We start from the raw sequence: 19,179 nt of genomic DNA, 5'->3' as shown, positions 1-19,179 counted from the left end.
TTGGGGTGAAGCACTAAAGAAGAGTGAGGCTTGCAGGAAACACTCATCCTTGCTGACGTCAACCATAGCAATTGAGCCAGAAAGTACGTAAGTAGGACTTTTCCTTCCAATGAATCAGAGGAGAAAAGTTCTTACTCCTGACTAATTAACAATGAAGGAACAAACTTAAATTACTTAATCATGAGTCTTTTAACTTCAAAGAAATAACTTGGCATTATCACACTCAAACATTCATAAATTTAATATGCATTTTTCCATTCTCACAGACTCTAAAGAATTTCAAGAAAATGTTTGACACAAAGATTTTATTCTCAAACTAATGTCCCAGAGCCTTATGAACCTTCATATTGGGGTAGAAATATTTCTTTAGTCTTTATTAGTTATAAGTGAAATCCATGACTGCTTTTATTTATAATTTAGTGCTAGGATTCTCTTTTCAGATGACATGTTGTCAAATAATGCAAACATCTCAATGGCCATTTCAGATATTCTGATTTTTTACAGATGATTTAGCATTTCTAAATAGACTAGAAAGATTGTGGTCTATAGTACTTTACATAGATGCCTGATAGATACCCTGCTTCCTAGAAAATCCATTCTCGTGGCAGGACATGGAGTTGCCTCTTTAAAGGAATTGCAAAGCAATCCTAATGACCATTAGACATATTTCCATACACCTACAAGATGACTTTCATTTCATCTCTACTTCTTGGCAGAGTTCCTTCCTCACAATCTAACTATTTAAAGTTAGTACACCAGAATTTACGTATATCTCCTGACCCAGTCAACAAATGTCTAGACTTTTTAACCTATTTGCTTGCTTTTTCATTTCTCTCATGTTCCATCTATAGTATAATCATCTTAAAAATGATCTCCTTTTAATAAGTTTTAAAAATCACTTTACTATTAATATACTTTTGGTTTCTATAATATGAATACTGTATGAGTTTAAGATGTGTCCTTGAACTCATTATATATGTAATTTATTTAAACTTGAACACATCTTTGGGAAGTTATCTGCTTAGTCTCTTGTACTTTGCCATTAGTATTGAAACATCATGATTTTCATTTTTAAAATGCGTGTGAAATGAGAGCCTTTGATTATGCTAATGTACAATTAAGATTTTACAATTAAGAATTTGATATTTGAAACATTAAAACCTTCAGTAAAAAAAAATGTATACTTTTAACATCTTAAGAAATGGGAAATCTCTAATAGTTGCCATGCGAACCAAAGAGGAATACTAGTATTAAGTACTGAGTGTAATCAATGAACCTGGCTTATCTCCTCCACCTATAATAATGTCAAAGCTCTATCTGGTTACAGCTTGCCCAGCAGATGGGTGGATTCAGTGGGTAGGCACTCCTCATGACCTTTCTTATGTGCTGGAGATAACTTAGTCATTTTCCACTTCTCAGCTACAGTATTCCGTTTGAATGCTGTGAACTTTTAAAAAATGTCACTAAAATGTTAACTATTTTTTTTTACACATTTGTGAGTTTTGACTACACTAGCATTGGTACCAAAAAAGTCTACTGCAAATACCTTTAGAACTTAATAGTTATTCCTGAACATATAGGTAATTACATCTCCTACTTGAATGCATAATGCACCATCTTCAAAGACATCGAAATTAATTACCTGCTTAATTTCTCATGTTAACTAATTTCATTCTTTTTAAATTTTAATTAACTTGCTTTGTCCTAATGTTTATTTATTTTTCTTACTTAATTGTGAGTGTGTGTGTATGTTTGAGGAGAGAGAGACAGGGAGAGAGAGAGAGAGAGAGAGAGAGAGAGAAGGGAGTGGGTAGTGTGTGGAATGGCAGTTGAAGGTGCTCTTGGGAGGTAGCAGAGTGTGTTAGGCCTTTTAAATCAAACATGTGAATAACAATTTTTTCTGTTTCCTCTTTAAGGGCTTCTACCTGTTTACCTGTGTTCTCAAATTCTTTGAGAGTGTTATTTATGTCCTTCTTTTTTTTTCTTTTTTTGTTGTTTTTGTTTTTCGAGACAGGGTTTCTCTGTGTAGCCCTGGCTGTCCTGGAACTCACTCTGTAGACCAGGCTGGCCTCGAACTCAGAAATCCACCTGCCTCTGCCTCCCAAGTGCTGGGATTAAAGGCGTGCGCCACCACTGCCCGGCTATTTATGTCCTTCTTAAAGTCCTCTATCATCATCATTAGAAGTGATTTCAGATCTGGCTCTTGCTTTCCTGGTGATATGGGGAGTTCAGGACTTTCTAACGTGGAAGAACTAGGTTCTGATGATGCCAAGTACCCTAGGATGCTGATGCTTATGTTCTTGTGCTTGCCTTTCACCATTTGGATCTCCTTGGTGCTATCTGTGCTGTCTCTGACTGGAGCCTGTCTTTCCTATTATCTTGGTTGTGTCAGAACTGTTTGGGATGGGTTTTGCTGCTGGGGTTAGTGCTGAGGCCCAAGATCTGCCCAGTGCTCAGGTGGAGACTAGAAGGAACCAGTGCTCTGGGTCAGGAGTGAATTCCTGGGTCCCTGTGGGTCCCAGTTACTCCCTGTTTGGGGCAAGTGTTGCTGCCTCCTTGCCTAAGATACTGCTCTACTGCATGGGTTAGAGCTCCTGGGAGCCCTGCTTCCTCTGGGTTGTGTGAGGCTGGGTACAGAGCTGCCTCCTGGGATCTGCTCTGTCACATAACAATTTTTATTGCCTTGTAATTTAATGATGATTAGATTTTCAGGATTATTTAAAACCGTAGACTCATGTAGATGTGAATCAAAAACATTTTGACGACAGTGTTTGTTGTTTTATTATTTGTTTCTCATTTTTTAATGGTTTAACTTGAGCTAATTTTCATCTCTAATCACTAAGACTGAGATAACAAGAACAACAACTCACAAACTACTATAAGGATAAAAGAGCATATATTAACAATAGGTGCCAACACTCAGGAACAGCACACAGCGTAGCTCTTCAGTAGACCATGAGATATGCACAATCAGTACTAGTGAATCTTCACTATTATAGAACTTAGAATGGAAATTCTGGTGGCCACAGACATTGCCCAGAGCCGAGGCCATTGGAGCCTGGGATGCTTACAGAGAGGTTTCACCAACTAAAAGCCAGTGATTCCTAGAGACTGCAGTTCTCACAGAGTGCAAAAGTGTGGTTTGTCTCCAGCACTTCATTACCAGCTTGTCTTAGAAGCTGAGAGATCAGCCCAGAAAGAAGATAACTACTTCCATAATGAAGGACAACTCCCTAGGAGAAAGAACATTGTCTGACACAATTGTGAAACATTTTTCCCAACTGAAAGCCATTAGGTGGTTGTGTAAGAGTAGAGCACAGGGCGTAAATGTAGACTCTCACTCTGCTGGGCATCTATGCAATAAATAATGTATTTTGAGTGTTTGTATTCGGTTACTATGATGTCATGGTGATAAGAACTGGACATAATGACCAATGAATAAGTATTTATAAACATGATCCACATTTGTTAAGATATAGATTAAAACAACAGTAATATTCTACTACATACCGATAAAAATCACTGATGCAAAAACCTGTTGGGAGTACTGGCTGGTAAGGCTGCTGAGGCATGGTGTAAGGGCCGAAGGCGTTCTCCTTAGGAAGGCACCTGGGCAGCAGTGTTGAAAACAATTCTGTACCTTCAGAAAGCAAAATGGACCACAAGCAATTGTGCTCCTGGGTTGAACCAAGTGATAGGAAACATACTTGGTCATTTGGAGCAACTGAAACTTAATAACTGCTAGGGACTGCAGGATTAGTGAGGTGCACACCAACGCTTTCCTTCTTGGAGATATCATGAGCTTGTCTTAGGGTCCCACCTAGAACCCCTTTGTAGTGTATTTTCTCAGGAGTTTTGTCACAGCAATGGAAAGCTGACTGTTGTTACATTAGCTTATTGTAAAAGACATGCAAACTTATACTGATATTGATGGCCATCTACATAGTTAAATGAAGGATATTAAAAAGAATGACGATTCTAAAATGCAGACGCTTATGATTAGTGATGAATGTTAGTTAAAACAACTGAGAAACCCAAGCATAAAAATGAAATAGAAATAGAATTACAAGTATAAAAATTGGCAAGATTAAAATGTGGTCTTTTTCTGATGCTATACTATGAATTAAAAAAATCACAAAAGTATTAGAAATAAATTATATGAGTCAATGACATAATAAAAAACAATAAAATTTAGTTACCAACTAATTAGACAATAAAAGGTAAAGCTTTCATTCTAATGACATTAAACCATAAAATAAAAAATATATTAACTGCTGAATTCAATATTATAAAAATCAGTGACAACACTATGACTGACTCAAAAAAGTGGAAGTGTATGTTTGTAGGCTGAGCTTAATATACTAAGGACATGAACTTAACTTTTCCTTGGTAATAAATGTAGTTCCTGGTAAAAAATCTTGTAGTTTATGTGAAAACTGCCAGGGTGATTTCTTAGTTTCATATTTGTGAATATGGAGCTCGTCAGTCAAAGCAGTTGAGTAAGAGCCTAGCGAGGCTGGGATTATAACTTGTGCTCAGGTTTATAAATATCCACCTTTGATAAGATGTGTAAAGAGGAGACAGAAAAGAACCAGTAGAGACCACTCCCAGTAGATAGGCATGGCCCCCAGTTGAGCGATGGAGCCACCCCCCCACCTCAAAATTTTTATCCCAGAATTGTTCCTGTCTAAAGGAAATGCAAGAACAAAACAATGGAGCAGACTGAAGAAAAGTCCATCCAGATACTGCCCCACCTAGGGATCCATCCCATCTACAGACACTACACCCTGACACTACTGATGATGTCATGAAGTTCTTGCCGACAGGAGCCTGGTATAGCAGTCCCCTGAGAGGCTCTGCCAGCACCTGACTAATACAGATGCAAATCTCTACAGGCAACCATCGGACTGAGTCCAGGGACTCCAGTAGAAGAGTTAAGGACTGAAGAAGCTGAAGGAGGTTGCAACCCTATAGGAAGAAAAACAGTATCAACTAACCAGACTCCCCAGAGCTTCCAGTGACTAAACTGCCAACCAAAGAGTACACATGGAGGGACGCATGGCTCCAGCTGCATATGCAGCAGAGGACGGCCTTATCTGGCATCAGTGGGAAGGGATGCTCTTAGTCCTGTGGAGGCTCAATACCACAGAAAAGGGGGATGCTAGAGTGGTGAGGCAGGAATGGGTGAGAGAGCACCCTCTTAGAGGCAAATGGGAGGGGGGATAGGATGGGGAGGTTGCAGAGGGGAGGCTGGGAACAGGGATAACATTTGAAATATGAATAAATAAAATAACCAAGAAAGAAAAAGAAAGAAAAAGTATGATAACTAACATGGGGTAAACAAATGGAAGTGTATTTAACAAATATTAACCTTAGATGATAGTGCAGTATACCAGGGAAGTTGATCTCACTGAGAAATAATGCTCATCTGTTGGCCTTTTGTAACATCAGGCTTTCCCACCCATGCCCCAATTCCTGAATAATAACTGAGGCTTATTTACACACAGTGCTTATGGCCTTTTGTTAAGCGTTTTTCCACCAACTAATAAATAAGTTATTTAACCTCTTTAAACTATTCTATGTCTACTGTATAGCTGGTAACTTCTCCTCAGTTTCATATATCTGACTTCCTCAGAGTCCTGCTGGAGAGTCTTCCCACATCTGACTATCTCCCAGAGTTCCAATCCCTCTCCCAGAACTCCCTCCTTCTACTTCCTGCATTTTGCTAATAGGCCATCAGTTTTTTATTAACAGGTGTTGCTTCCATACAGTATACAAGAGCCTTTCATGTGGGGAGAAAAGGGAGGAAATACTTTATGTCACAAACAGAAAAGGCTCTCGATGTGTTGTATATCTAAGCATGAAAAGTAAATTCCATACAACTTCTGAAAAAAAAGAAATAGAAGAAGGCCTCTAAGAATGTTTGCCTATTGGTATGATAAAATACCCTGACAGAGGCAATTAAGGGGGGAAGGGTTTATTGTGAAGGGAAGGCAGCCAGAGCCTGGTCACTGCATCTTCATTGAAGAAGTAAAAAGTGATGAATTCAAGTTGGTGCTCATGTCCTTTGTCCATTTATGCAGTCCAGGAACTAAACCAGAGAATGAATGTTGAAAACAGTGGGCAGATCTTCCTGTCTTAATTAATGTAATCACAGGCATGTACAGAGTATTATATCCTATGTGATGCTAGATTCTGTCAAGTTGACACTTAGCATCAACTCTCATAGACACATACATTAATATATATTATATAATTACATATTATATATGGTATGTATGTATATAAACATATATACATGTGAATATATACATAAACACTATATACTTGGGTATGTATATATCCATGTATATGTGTATATGTATGTATATGTGTATATGTATTTGTATATATTTATGTATATGTATATATGTGTATATATGTATGTACATGTTCATATATGTGTATATGTATATATGTGTACATATATGTATATGTATGCATATGTATATATATGTATATATTTATATATGTATAGGAAGTAAAACTAAAGATAATAAATTTAGACTGTATTTCTTTTGATAATTCAGTATGTATGTTGTAACTTAATAGTATAGGGTGATTGGCCTATACACAAAATAAATTTGCTCCCAAATTTTTGAAAGCTGAAATTCCAAGATCAGACTGCAGTGTGGTTGGGTTTTGGTAATGACTCTCTTAGGCCTGTGTATGATTTCCCAGATTTTGCGTGCTCACAGAGCAGAAAGCCTGCTACCTGCTTCTGTCATATGAGCACACCAGCATCTCTCATGAGAGCTGCCTCTAAAAACAAGTACGTACTTATTGAACCACTTTAGACCAACACACTGGGGTGAAAGTTGTAGAATGTAAACCTTGAGGACACACACACATCCCATTTGTGGCACTGCCATACCACTTTACTTCCACTAATGTAGCTAAAATACAAGACTGAGATGGGGACAAAAGGCACAGAACACTGGGAAAAGTCTGAAACGCATGAAATTTCCAGAAAACTGCAGAAACTCCTTGGTCAGTTTTTTAAAAGTAAATGTGCAGACATTTGACCTAGTAACCACTCCTCTGGGTATGTAACAGAAGTGTGTATCTGTGTGTATTAGCAGACATTTACATTGATGGACAATAGCACCAATATTATAGCTGAAACTAGAAACTATCCATAGTGATCATCAGAAACAATTTATAAAGTGCTTTACTTTAGTGTGTTTATAAAATGAGCACATGGAAGGAATAAGAAGAATACTTAACCCCAAGGATCTATATCCCAAGTCTAACGTGAATGAATGAAGCCAGATACAATAGAGACGCTCTCTGTGGATCCATCTAGTGAAGATGTGAGGTAGATTGAAAGGATGCGTTTGAGCATAGACAGGGGATTTTGGAGAACTGACAGTGTTCTTATTCTTGACCCAAGTACTGCTTCTATAGCAATGCTTTTCTGAAAATCATTGTAGCTTGTTTGCATGTGTGTGTGTGTGTGTGTGTGTGTGTAATACTTTAAAATAAATGGTGACTCAAATAAGGGGATCATGATAGTTAAATATGGGTAGCAGCAATCAAAAATGGGGAGTAGAGAGGACAGAAAAATAACACACACTGTAATCTTAGCTGAGGATTTTTCTAGAAACTGACAGTGACCAAATGATCTCAGAACATAAACCAACTCAAGACAAAATAAGAATTTCATGTGTTTTAATGTCATATATAGTTTTCGGTATTGTGCAAAGCAATAGAGAAAAACAGCTTCTGGAATAGGTTAAAAATTATACAGGACACATTCACCATGTGATCTATGCAAGCAGGTGAGAAGCAGAAACATCCACAGCAGGCTGGAACAAGCTGGGTGTGGCAATATCGAAATCTTCCAAGGGGTTTTCAGAGTAAGCCTTTCTGCGTCTGGAGGCGGAATGCAGGAATACAGTTGCAGAAGGGCAGGAAAATGAGGTAGTGTGTGAGGGTTGACAAAACAGGAAACAGGATTAAGTTTTCTCCTATAAATATGCTGCAAATTCTCTGTAAAGGATAATTCAGGTTCCGGTTTCCTGACTCTGAGGTATACCCTGTTATTGCACATCATGATACTTTATGGTACCCTAGAGTTGTTTGAAAAGTAAAATATTAAAGATCCTTCTTATACAGTGATACTGAGGGCAAAAATGGAAAACAGTACTGTGAGAGCATTGTGTAGAATTGATAGAATTAGATTTGATGATTAGAAGGGCCATAAAATAGCTCCATAACGCATATTTAATAGCTTTCCATTCAAAATTTTCAAACGTTTTGGAATTACCTAACGTCAAAGCAGACGTTGCTGGGTCTGGAGATGGTTCGTTGCTAGACAAGCACATGCCTAACAGGTAGAGGAGTGGGTGGGATTCTGAGCATAAAAACCCCACCTCTCTCCATCATGTACTCCCACTTCAGCTCCTCCCATGTCCATCCCACTCATGAGCCGATAGCCTTTGCATATACATATGTGTGTGCATCTGAGTGTGTATGCAGAAAAATGTAAATACAACCTGCTGAGCCCATTTCCATTGTCTGTGTATATCTGGCTTCAGCGCTAACCACTCTACATTGGACAACTAATAAGGGGCTCAATCCTTGGAGAGACAATTCTCCTTCTCCCAGTAGTATTTACTTGTCTGTAATCTTTGTGTACAGGTGGGGCCCTATAAACATTTCCTCTTCCATGTTAACGTGTCCATCGCCTTTGCTGTTGTTTAGTCTTGTTTATGCTACCATTTGTAGGAGTTACTGTTTAACGGAAGATTCCCTGATATTCTGGTTCTTAAGCCTTTCAGCACCATCACCTGCAATGTTCCCTGAGTCACAGACTCCTTGGCTCACCCAACGAATGAGACACTGTACTCCACAACCAGTGCTCTTAACTGCTGAGCCAGCACTGCAGTCCAGAACTTCCATTTCTAGAGGAAGACGAATTACAATGACCACAGCTGCAGAGTAGTTGAATGCTAGAGATGCAGAGAAGACACTTCACTGTAACCTTGCATGTTGTGAGGTTAGAGAGATGGTCCAGTGGTTTAAAGTACTTGGTCTTCCATAGGAAGGACAGGACCCAGGTTCAGTCCCCAGCACCCAGCACCTATGGCCCCAAACCAATTGTAACTCCAGTTACAGGGGATCCTACTCTCCTTATTCTGGCCTCTGAGAGCACCAGGCACAGTATGATACATGAAAAACACCCAAACATGAAAACTTTAAAAAAAATAAGATTTACATATTGTTAAATGTATTTTGAAAACATCCAAAGGTTAATATTGTAATTGTCTGCGTGAAATATGTTTTAAATTTCCTTACCATGTTTCTTTTTTTATTCTCTCTCACACATGAATTGTTATAGATCATTTTGTGACATTATTAGATCTATAATGTATCATGATCTTTCACTTTTAAGTGCATCAAAATTTATCTCCTTGTAAGGAAGGTATTCTTTCTTGAAAGTGCAAAGCAGTGATCAAAACTCAGGGATTCTCACATTGTTACTGTGCTATTATCTGTAATATAGATCATATTCCAATTCCTCTAACTGTTTGATTAATATTTCACATCCAGAATAAATCATTAGTCACTGTATTCTTCTAACCACCTTTTCTTTGGAATAAGTTTTGATCTTAGCATTTCTGGGCTGTGACTTTTTTGAAGTTATCTGTTAATAGTTTCAATATTCTATCTTTCAACATATATATATATATATACAACAAAAAGTAACAACCCTATCATTTTCTTTTCTCACAAGGAACAAAGTAACGTATTTAAGAAAAAAAATGTCATACTGTGATTTAGAAAGGCATTCATTATTACAGAGAAGAAAATATATACTTTTAATCCAAGCAAGCATATGAATAAATATGTGCTAATAACCCCTTGTGACGAAAATGATTTAAGCAGTATATTTTACGGCACATAGTGAGTATATACCATATTATTTATAACTTTACTGAAATCCATAACCAATGGAAAGATTAGAACATATTCAAATTTATTTCATTAAGTGTGTGAGACAGAAACATAGCTTTTAAAAGTGAATTGATTGCCCCTCAACTGTAGTTCACGACTCAAGTACATTCATCATCATTTAAAGGAAGCAACATCTATAAATTGTTCTTAGTTCAGATTAATTTTAAACTTGTTTTGCAAGCCAAATTATGATGCATAATATAAAACTCTTAAGTGGACATTAGGCTCCTCTCTGCTGCAGGAATGGACTTCCAGAGACTTTTGGGTTCTAACAGTCACAGTCTCCACACGATTTCTCTGAAGCTCAAATACACCGAAGGCATATGTCACATTCTGTGTAACCTTCAGGCATAAAATGATAGAAATGCAAAATGACTGATTCCCAGTCTCTAGTGAGGTTGTCAAGGCTTTCTACTTCTCCTGCTTGCGTGTGAGTTAGGAAGAACAGAGTGGTAGATTTGATGTCTTCTCAGTGGGTTAGAACTTAAGATTAGGTGTGGTCATCCACATCAGTTTAGTCATTCAGTGTCAAATTGTTGATGGCTCAGGTTATCATGGCATCTGCATCCTGGCTGCATCACTAATGCTATTCCTCTCTGGCATCCTTGTGGTACAGCTCTAAAGGCTCTTGGTTCCCCACTGTATTGCTCTGCTCCTTTGTCCAGTGTTGGGTGGCTGGGGGTGTGGGCTGTGTTCCACGAATGTTCTTCAGTGCTTTAGCATTTTGTTGGTTCAGCTTTCTCGTGAGTTCAAGTCCTGTAGTGCACACATAACCTTTGATGCTACATGGTTTGGAGCCACACACTCTAATGTGGTAAAGTAATTAAAGCAATGTTTTATCTCCTTGTTTTAGTAGATGTAAACACCGTTGTGCAAAGCTCTTCCTAGACTTTTGGAATAATATTCACTGTCTTGTTTGAAGCTGTTACCTGTTATTTTATAATCAGGATGATTTTCTGAAATAAAACCCTACACATAGCAACCACTAATACTTTATGATTATACTTTTAAAACATTTAGGTGTTTTTATTTTTATAGGTACATGATGTCTAGATGATATGTCAGCATTTATTGTCTATTAATACAAAATTGCTCATTCAGATACTTGTGTCCTTTTAATCAACCATTTTTTAGGTGCTTGAAATGTAGCTTTGTCATATGATGCAAAATGCTGAAACTTTAAGGTACATTTCTATTTCATTCACCACTATGTTTGCAGAATGAATATCCACTGCCTTAGATAGTATAGACCTATGTTTTTCTCTCATGTGTGGTGACCTCTTTGTACATCTTTATAAGGGAAACCTCCCATATCTGAAATCTTTAGCATGAGGAGCCCTTAGGGAAGGGTCTTGGAAGAGTCTATGTACCCCAGTGGTCTTAGTAAACTGGTCATTTCTTGTTTCTAATGTAAATGGAGCCTTAACACACCCCCTCTGTTTCTACTTTTTTGTGCCTAAATTCAGATCTATTAGTATCTCAGCTTTGTGTTAAGCCTGCTAAGCTAAAATCATCATATTAATGTTAAAGATTGTGCTGAGTACTGAGCCAGTAGGGACACTTGGGGCCTCACAACATGGTTTTTCCCCAGCCTTTACCTCCTAACATTTTTCCCTCACTTCCTCATTTCCTAGTAATGGCAGGCTTTCAACTTTCTGAAGTAGGTGTGTTTGCTTGGAAGTTGGTAAGGAATGGGAAATTGATTTGGATTAACTCTCTGCTTTTCTGTTTAGTTTACTGTGATCCCAAGTTACACAAATATACAGAGTGGGGTAGGAGGAAGATAGAGGAGTGGAGAGAAGAGGAGAAGGAAGGAGGGAGGGAGGGAAGGAGGGAGGGATGGAGGGACGAAAGGACAGAGAGGCTCTACCTCTCTGTAGAAGAGGAGAGGATGGAGGGGAGAGGGAGAGACTGAGATTTTTGGCCAATTCATGGTGTCCTAGTACTTCACAATTAGAATATGACTGCTCTAATCCTGTTTTCCTGTGTGTAAGGTTGGCAGGAGGGAAACACACAAGAGAACACGTGAGTCAAAGACAGTACAGGCTTTATTTAGGATTAACCCCCAGATGAGGGGGGAATCCTCTAGAACAGGGATTCTCAACATTTGGGTCTTTACACCTTTGGGAGTTGGACAATCCTTACGCACGTTTGCCTAAGACCATGAGAGAACACAGACATTCACATTACAATTTGTAGCAGTAGAAAAATTCGAGGTATGAAGTAGCAACAAAAATAGTTGTTATAGTTGTTATACTTGGGAGTCACCACAACATATAAAAGGGTTGCAACATGAGGAAGGTTGAGAACCTGCTCTGGAATAAGTAACCAGAGCCATTACAGAGTGGTAGGGTAGTAGCTTCCAAGTTGGCATAGTTATACAGAAGAAACGTGGAAGATAGGAGGGATTTGATAAGGACTACTTTATATTGACTAACTGTGATAATTTGTCTATCAAATATAAAGCAATATAAAGTGAAATAGCTCTGACTCTATTGCAAACAGGAGGACATTAAAGCTCATAAATAAGGGACAGTCTTCTGGACGAGACATTGCTAATTGCTAATTATCCTCCCATTTGAAGCTGGTTTTAAACCTGTAACTGTTGTCTTATCACATTCAGCTCCAACTGGAAAACTATAAGCTGTAGAATGCAGAATTCTCAACTTGTTTTCTTAGATTGCTCTTTTCAGTCCCCATATCATCCACAAATTCTGCTGTGTGGTGTCTGCTGGGAGGGCAGTCTAAGTCAGAAAGAAAGTGCCGCAAGGGCCATGTTACCACCACGTGTTAGGTTTGCCCTGCTTACATATACGATTACACTTAACACTGACAGCAGTGCCACAGCAGAGTTACGAGTTACGATGCTATGAAATCATCCCAATGTATGATTTCACGATCCTGATTTTACAAGTGTTTCCAAAAAGACACTTAGATAATAGTCGGTGAATGAACATTGCATTAATTTTAGTATTTAGTCACTTGGAAAGTTGCTTCAAACTTTTTCTTCTCAGTATTTTCATTGATATATTGCCTAGGCAAGTTAAATGGCCTATATCCTGCTAGCTCATGTTCATAGTAATGAAATAGTATTATATACACACACACATGCAAATATATACTATATATATTATGTATTGTAAATATAGCATATTTTAAATATATAATACATTATATATCCTATAATTTTAGTGTATATATATATATTATAGTATAATCATAGCATGTATAATATACAAACAAAATTTTTTTCATTTTTTTAAATTTTCTTAAATCAAATTGTAATTTGTACTTATTCACACAGGAGTTATAAACACAAAAAGGCAGGATGTGGGAAAGGGGATGATACCAGAGCATAGGTGTTCAGGGGGAGTACAGATATCTTTCAGAACAGGGTATCGGCTGGGTGAAGGTTCAGGCGACAGGTCACTATGACTCTGCCTATGATTCACTTGTCCTAATCTAAATTGGTATTATCCACCAAGGCTACCTATTTACAAGGTCTATGACTACTCAGGCTGGTAAATTTCCACAAAAGCTGCCTGTTTACAATAGCTTATAGCCATCTCTTTCAGTGTTTTTCCACAGAGACCCAAGACTTTGTGTTAGCATGCATACACATAAAATTTTGGCAAGAATATTAAGTACAATTTAGTTAAGGTCATGATTAATAACATTTTTACATGTTAAAGAACATTTATAGATAGTAATCCAAATTGTAGTATATTAATAAATGATATGGTGAGTTATTTTGTATTGATAGGATCATTGTTCATTTATCTAAACCTATGCTTTTAAGGCATATAGGTGATATAATTAAAATAAACTGTTTCTTCTTCTCCCTAGCTCAGTCCATTTTTAAGACATTCTCTTCTGAAGAGAACATACAATGTCACTCTGCCGTGCTCATCCTCTCCTAATAGAGAAAACACTGGTTGTCCGTCACAAAAATCCAGACCAAAGTTTCAAAGAGAGAAATTAGAATATACTAACTGGTAAGTATGCTGGAAAAACAGAGTCATGAAGAGACATGCATGTAACATGCACTTTCATTGTGGTATAGATGTCTTCATCAGATCCTTGACTTCCTTCAAGGTGATTAGCCTGGTTTATGGTACTAAGCAGTCAGTAAGAGGTTACAGGGAAAAATCAGCTTCGTGCTTCTACATTAGACTGCTAATCTGGTTATAATACTCTGTTTTTCTTTTTGTTTTTTTATGGCAAGACAGAGGAGTTACCTTAACATGATTAAGTTATGGAATCTTAATTAGTTAGTCTTCCAATACAAAAAAGTGTATTATAATAAATTATAATAAATTCATATTGTGCTTGTGCCAGATATTTTGGGATTGTATTATATAGCAGAATGAATATCTTCTGGATAAATTGTACCTCTGGGTACATTTAGACAAACAATGGATATTCTCTTAGAAAGCAGTAGCAGGTAGCTTGCTAGCTGTAAGCTAACCACTGAATTCCTCACAATGACTATGATAATAGCTTGGGCTTTGCTTATTAATTTTGTAATGTCAGATAGGACTTAAACAGATTGATACTGCTGTATCTAAAGATTCTTTCCCATTTCAGTGTTTGTACTATTAAGATGTATTGTACTTCAGGGCTTGAGTATTTTTATATTAACTGTTACAGAACTAGATTATAAATGAACAAGTTATTTATCATATTAGTAAACATCTAAAGCTACAAATTCTGATACATCACAGCCTATTAGAGAAACAAATCAAATTCTTGATTAGTATCATTGAGATCAAATATAAATAACTCTTATATTTATATTTATAAAGATTAAGAATATCCAAGTAATAGTATTTTATATTATGTGCTGGAAAATATTTCAGACATCTTAAGCTAAATAAAAATTCTGGGTTTTATTTCTTGACTTTCTTGTAGTAAGTATAAAAGTATCTGTGGCTAAGAAATTCTATTGGCCAATAATGATCTAGATTGTAATATCCACATTTTAGATGAATGACCCCATAAGTATTTTGTATAGAAAAGTAATGTCCTTGTTTTATTTTAATTTTTGGAAAATGTTTTTGCTAAAATAAAAAAAAAACCTAACATGGAAAATATTTTCTTTCCGCATATCAAAATCGCCAGTATCTGTCTCCCAGTCTCCTAACGAGCTGTTCTTGCTTTGAAGATTATGTCTTTTATCTGTTTTCAGAGCATCAGAAACAAAACAAAACAACAGCCCACACACAGACTTAATCTTCCTACATTTTTTTGCCTTCAGCTTCTTCCACAATTTTCTTTGATGTTTACTAATATTCGGCTTGGTGTAATTTGGTAGGGTTTTTTTAGTTAGCCATAAAAATTATAGCGTATTATATTTTCAAGTATTGCTGTTCTATATCCTTTCTCACCCTAACTTCCTAATCTGATGGCAAGCATTTTTGTCCTATGTTTAATGAATCCCACATGTTGTCATATGCATTGTAATTCTTTTATTTATATTTTGTTCTCTGTTTAGTTAAGAACGTCCTGTAGCTCGTCCACCTTTCATCATTAACTTGAAGATAAGTACATATACTGTGTTCTTAATTTAAATTATGTTATAGTTTCAATTCCAAAACTCCCCTTAGACAATTATGTACAAGCTTTGTCTTTTTGGCATTGAGCATCTCACTTACCATGTTTAAACCACAGAAGGCAGCCCCTACTCCGATTGAGATTTGGCTCTGCATACAGCATCTGTCTACCTTCTATTTTCTGTCTCTTCACCATATCTGACAGAATGGCTAATTGATTTTTGTCAAATCAATGATGCTTATGGAAACTTACCACATGGTTGATGTTCTGATGTAAATGTTCCTCTAATTCAGAGATGTGTACAGGGATGTGCACGTGGCTGATACCAGCCTCTTTAGAACACGGCTCCCTCACTTGTCAGGGGTCTCATCACTCACTTCTCAGGCGCTAACCCTCTGTCACCTCGGGGGCAGTCAAAGGTTCACCATGTCTGTCTTCTGTCTGTTTTCCTCCTCCTTGTACAATGGTTAGACACCATGCCACTGCTGAGATTTTTAGCTGTCATTTTTAATGCTACTTTTTGGTGTGCTGGCCACATGCACACAGATTTTGACAAATACCTTCCATTAGAGAGCAGTACAATGTGGGGTTCTCACGCATTCTTCCGTCTCTTCAGGTTCTGCCTGGAGGACCCTGAGAATGGCAGAATAATGAGCTTAAACTCTTACCCATTTTGTGAATGATTTCTCTCTTTTGAAAGTTAATTAATGTTTTACTTATTCACCTTACATCTCACTCACTGCCCCCTACAGGTCACCTCCTCCCACAATCCTTCCTCCATCCCCCTCTCATTCTCCTCTGAGCAGATGGGTACCTCCCTAGGTATCCCCCCACCAATCCTGGCACACCAAGTCTCTGTGAGACTAGGCACCTCCTCTCCTACTGAGGCCAGACAATGCAGCCCAGCTAGAACGTATCCTATATATAGGCAACAGCTTTTGGGATAGCCCCTGGTACGGTTGTTCGAGACCCATGTGAAAACCAAACTGCACATCTGCTACATTATGTACTTGTGAAGAGAGGCCTAGGTCCAGCACGAGAATATTCTCTGATTGGTGGTTAAGTCTCTGAGAGCCGAAGGGTCCAGGTTAATTGACTCTGTTGGTCTTCCTGTGGAGTTCCTATCCCCTTCAGGGCCAACGATCCTTCCTCCTATTCTTCCATAAAAGTCCCCAACCTCCGTCCACTGTTTGGCTGTCTGTGTCTGTCTGAGTCAACTGCTGGACGGAGCCTCTCAGAATGATTTCTTACCTCCTCAGCATTGCCCTATTGGCTCCCTCACAGGGAACACAAGGGTTGCCTTGAGTTGGTTACTCCTTATCTTTCTCCTCAGGTTCCTGGTTCTTCTGGCTATCTCTGTGGCCTCCTTCTTGATGTGTATTTAGGCAAAAAAAAGTTCTTAGTAATAAGATTTTTCAGGTACATAGTCTATAATATATTGCTCATTGTCATATCTAAATTTTCTTATTATCATAATTCTTCAATCATTTCTCTTTTATGTATCAACAATTCCCAAAACCCAGTATCTTCACTAGACATTTACAACTGAAAAAAAAATCTTATAAACTCACTGTCTTCTAGTCTTCTGTAAGGATCTATTCTCTTTAAGTTAGCATTTCTATTCACTGGTTAAATTCACCATTACAGATAAACAAGAGGCCCCCCTAGAGTCTTCTCCGTGTTTAGACATGTTTAGCGTTGTCAATGCAAACCCTCTGAAAAAACTGCCAGATTTCCATGTAGGAATATTTTGCACTCCAGTAAATATGATGCCACTTGGAGTCTCCATCTTTAATTAAATTTCTGGGGGGAAAGCAGATGTTTAATTATGACGCAGTTAGAAGGAAGGTTAATGCTCCGCTGAGCTACTGTACGAACTCTCAAGGAGATGAGTGAGTGAGCTGATGTGTCCAAACGCTGTCACCAATCCAGCCTGAGTGCGTGTAACAGGAGAGGAAAGCGAGGCAACAGAGCAGTGTCCTGTGCTTGAAGGTTAGAAAACAATCAATTCTCGGTTGGAAAGTCACGTCAGATGGTCAGAGCTCTCATACTCCCAGTTTTCCCTGTATCAAGTCCTATGTATTCAAGGGTTCCTTGCCATACAAGGTATCAAAGCACTCTTTGTTACGTGTAACCTCACAGACACAAAGCTTAGAAAAGGCTATCATGTCTCCACAGATGAATCCTAATGGAGCTTCGTATACACTGTAAACATATTATATAAGTAACTGCACTGTTCTTATTGTTGCTGTAGCACTGGGAATGACCTCTGCTCCCAGACCATTTGTCCCTCCTAAAAACCAGTGTATTAAGTTATACCATAAAAGAATTAAGAGTGTATTTGCTGGAGTTCCCTCTTGACTCTCTCTCGGGTTCTCTTGTTAGATGTGTTACTCTTGTGATACAGTATCCACATGGTTGGAGGTGCAAATCACACACTAACATTCATTTTTATGAAGCCCCAGTCTCCAACAGACCATTAGTACAACCTAAAGGCCACGTTTGTGAGGAGTGACTACTTGAAGATACTTAGTCAATTGTTTGGTTTTTTTTAAATAAAGAAGCACATTTTAAAATGTATTCCACAGTTAGGATGTATGGCTAAACCGCTACACTGGTTCCTTGTTTGAAATAATAAGAAGCAATCAGAAAGTATATTTTGGCTCAGGTAGACACATATATGAGAGAGACACAACTTACTGAAACAACTTTTCTCTCCTCACAGATACATCCCAAAGGCAGCATCATATAACCCAAGGTAAACTGGCAGTCTCCTCTCAGAGATGTACTTCCGCTGTGGTGACATCCGTCATCAACTGCTCAAAGAACACAGCCTCCATTCTAACCTCTACAGGAAAGTCTGCTGCCGCCGTAGCATATATAATACTATTTTTCTAATTGCATTCTTTGAAACATATACGTTTGGTGCCTCCATACGAAGGAGTTAAATAATGACATTGGATGAAAGCTTTTCTTTTTTAACTTTAAAATCTCATCTCTCACCAGAGAATGCAGTGACGCTCTGAACACAAAGCATGCTAAAGTAAAGCAAATCCTGTTATTGTGTGTATGTCCTACCCTCCTGACTAATTTTCTTATGCTCTGTTTCTCTGAAATTCAAAAAGTATAAAATAAAAAGAATCACAAAAGACTGTTTACTATGTCTCACTTTTTGTTTATTTTATGGACAAGTAGGAGAACAAGAAAAAGTAATTAAATAATCACAAACCCTTCCCATGGCCTATTGTTTGGGAAGATGGATATTCATTTGTTTTCTTCAGCAGAAGTATATGAAAATCTTTATGGGTTAGCTTACGGCAATTCTGTACATGTTGTAACATGTGCTTCTATGATGCTGATTATTATCTTTGATTCCTAGTACTCAGTAAGTATTTCTGATACAGTTGATTTGGTGGTAATGAATTTTCTAAATTTATGTTTCTTTTTAAAAAAGTGTTTTTTACTTCAGTTTTGAAGGCTGGTTCTGCTGGGTGCCATCACCATGGGTGGCAGGATCTCAAGCAGGTGATGCTGACCTGTGGGCTTTCCATTGAGAACTATGCTGGAAGTCTAATGGGAAGTTCATTGTGTGTGGCTTGACACAGGGCTCTTCATATTTTTGAGTCT

The 19,179-nt window shown here is 37.7% G+C and overlaps 1 protein-coding gene across 1 annotated transcript in view; it reads left to right on the top strand.

The window, feature by feature from the left end:
* Stpg2 (sperm tail PG-rich repeat containing 2) overlaps positions 1 to 16,235 on the top strand; it is a 403,074-nt gene extending 386,839 nt beyond the window's left edge. The window contains exons 13-14 of the mRNA XM_028760343.1: positions 13,846 to 13,994; positions 16,169 to 16,235. Coding sequence (XP_028616176.1) covers positions 13,846 to 13,994; positions 16,169 to 16,235 — 216 coding nt within the window. The remainder of the gene's footprint in view (positions 1 to 13,845; positions 13,995 to 16,168) is intronic.
* Positions 16,236 to 19,179: the final 2,944 nt, after the last annotated feature.

Source organism: Grammomys surdaster, unplaced genomic scaffold, assembly GCF_004785775.1.
Source record: "Grammomys surdaster isolate TR1022 unplaced genomic scaffold, NIH_TR_1.0 126531, whole genome shotgun sequence".
Classification (NCBI taxonomy): domain Eukaryota; kingdom Metazoa; phylum Chordata; class Mammalia; order Rodentia; family Muridae; genus Grammomys; species Grammomys surdaster.
Note: the sequence above shows the minus strand (reverse complement) of the source record. Positions and strands in the feature narration are given on the sequence as shown.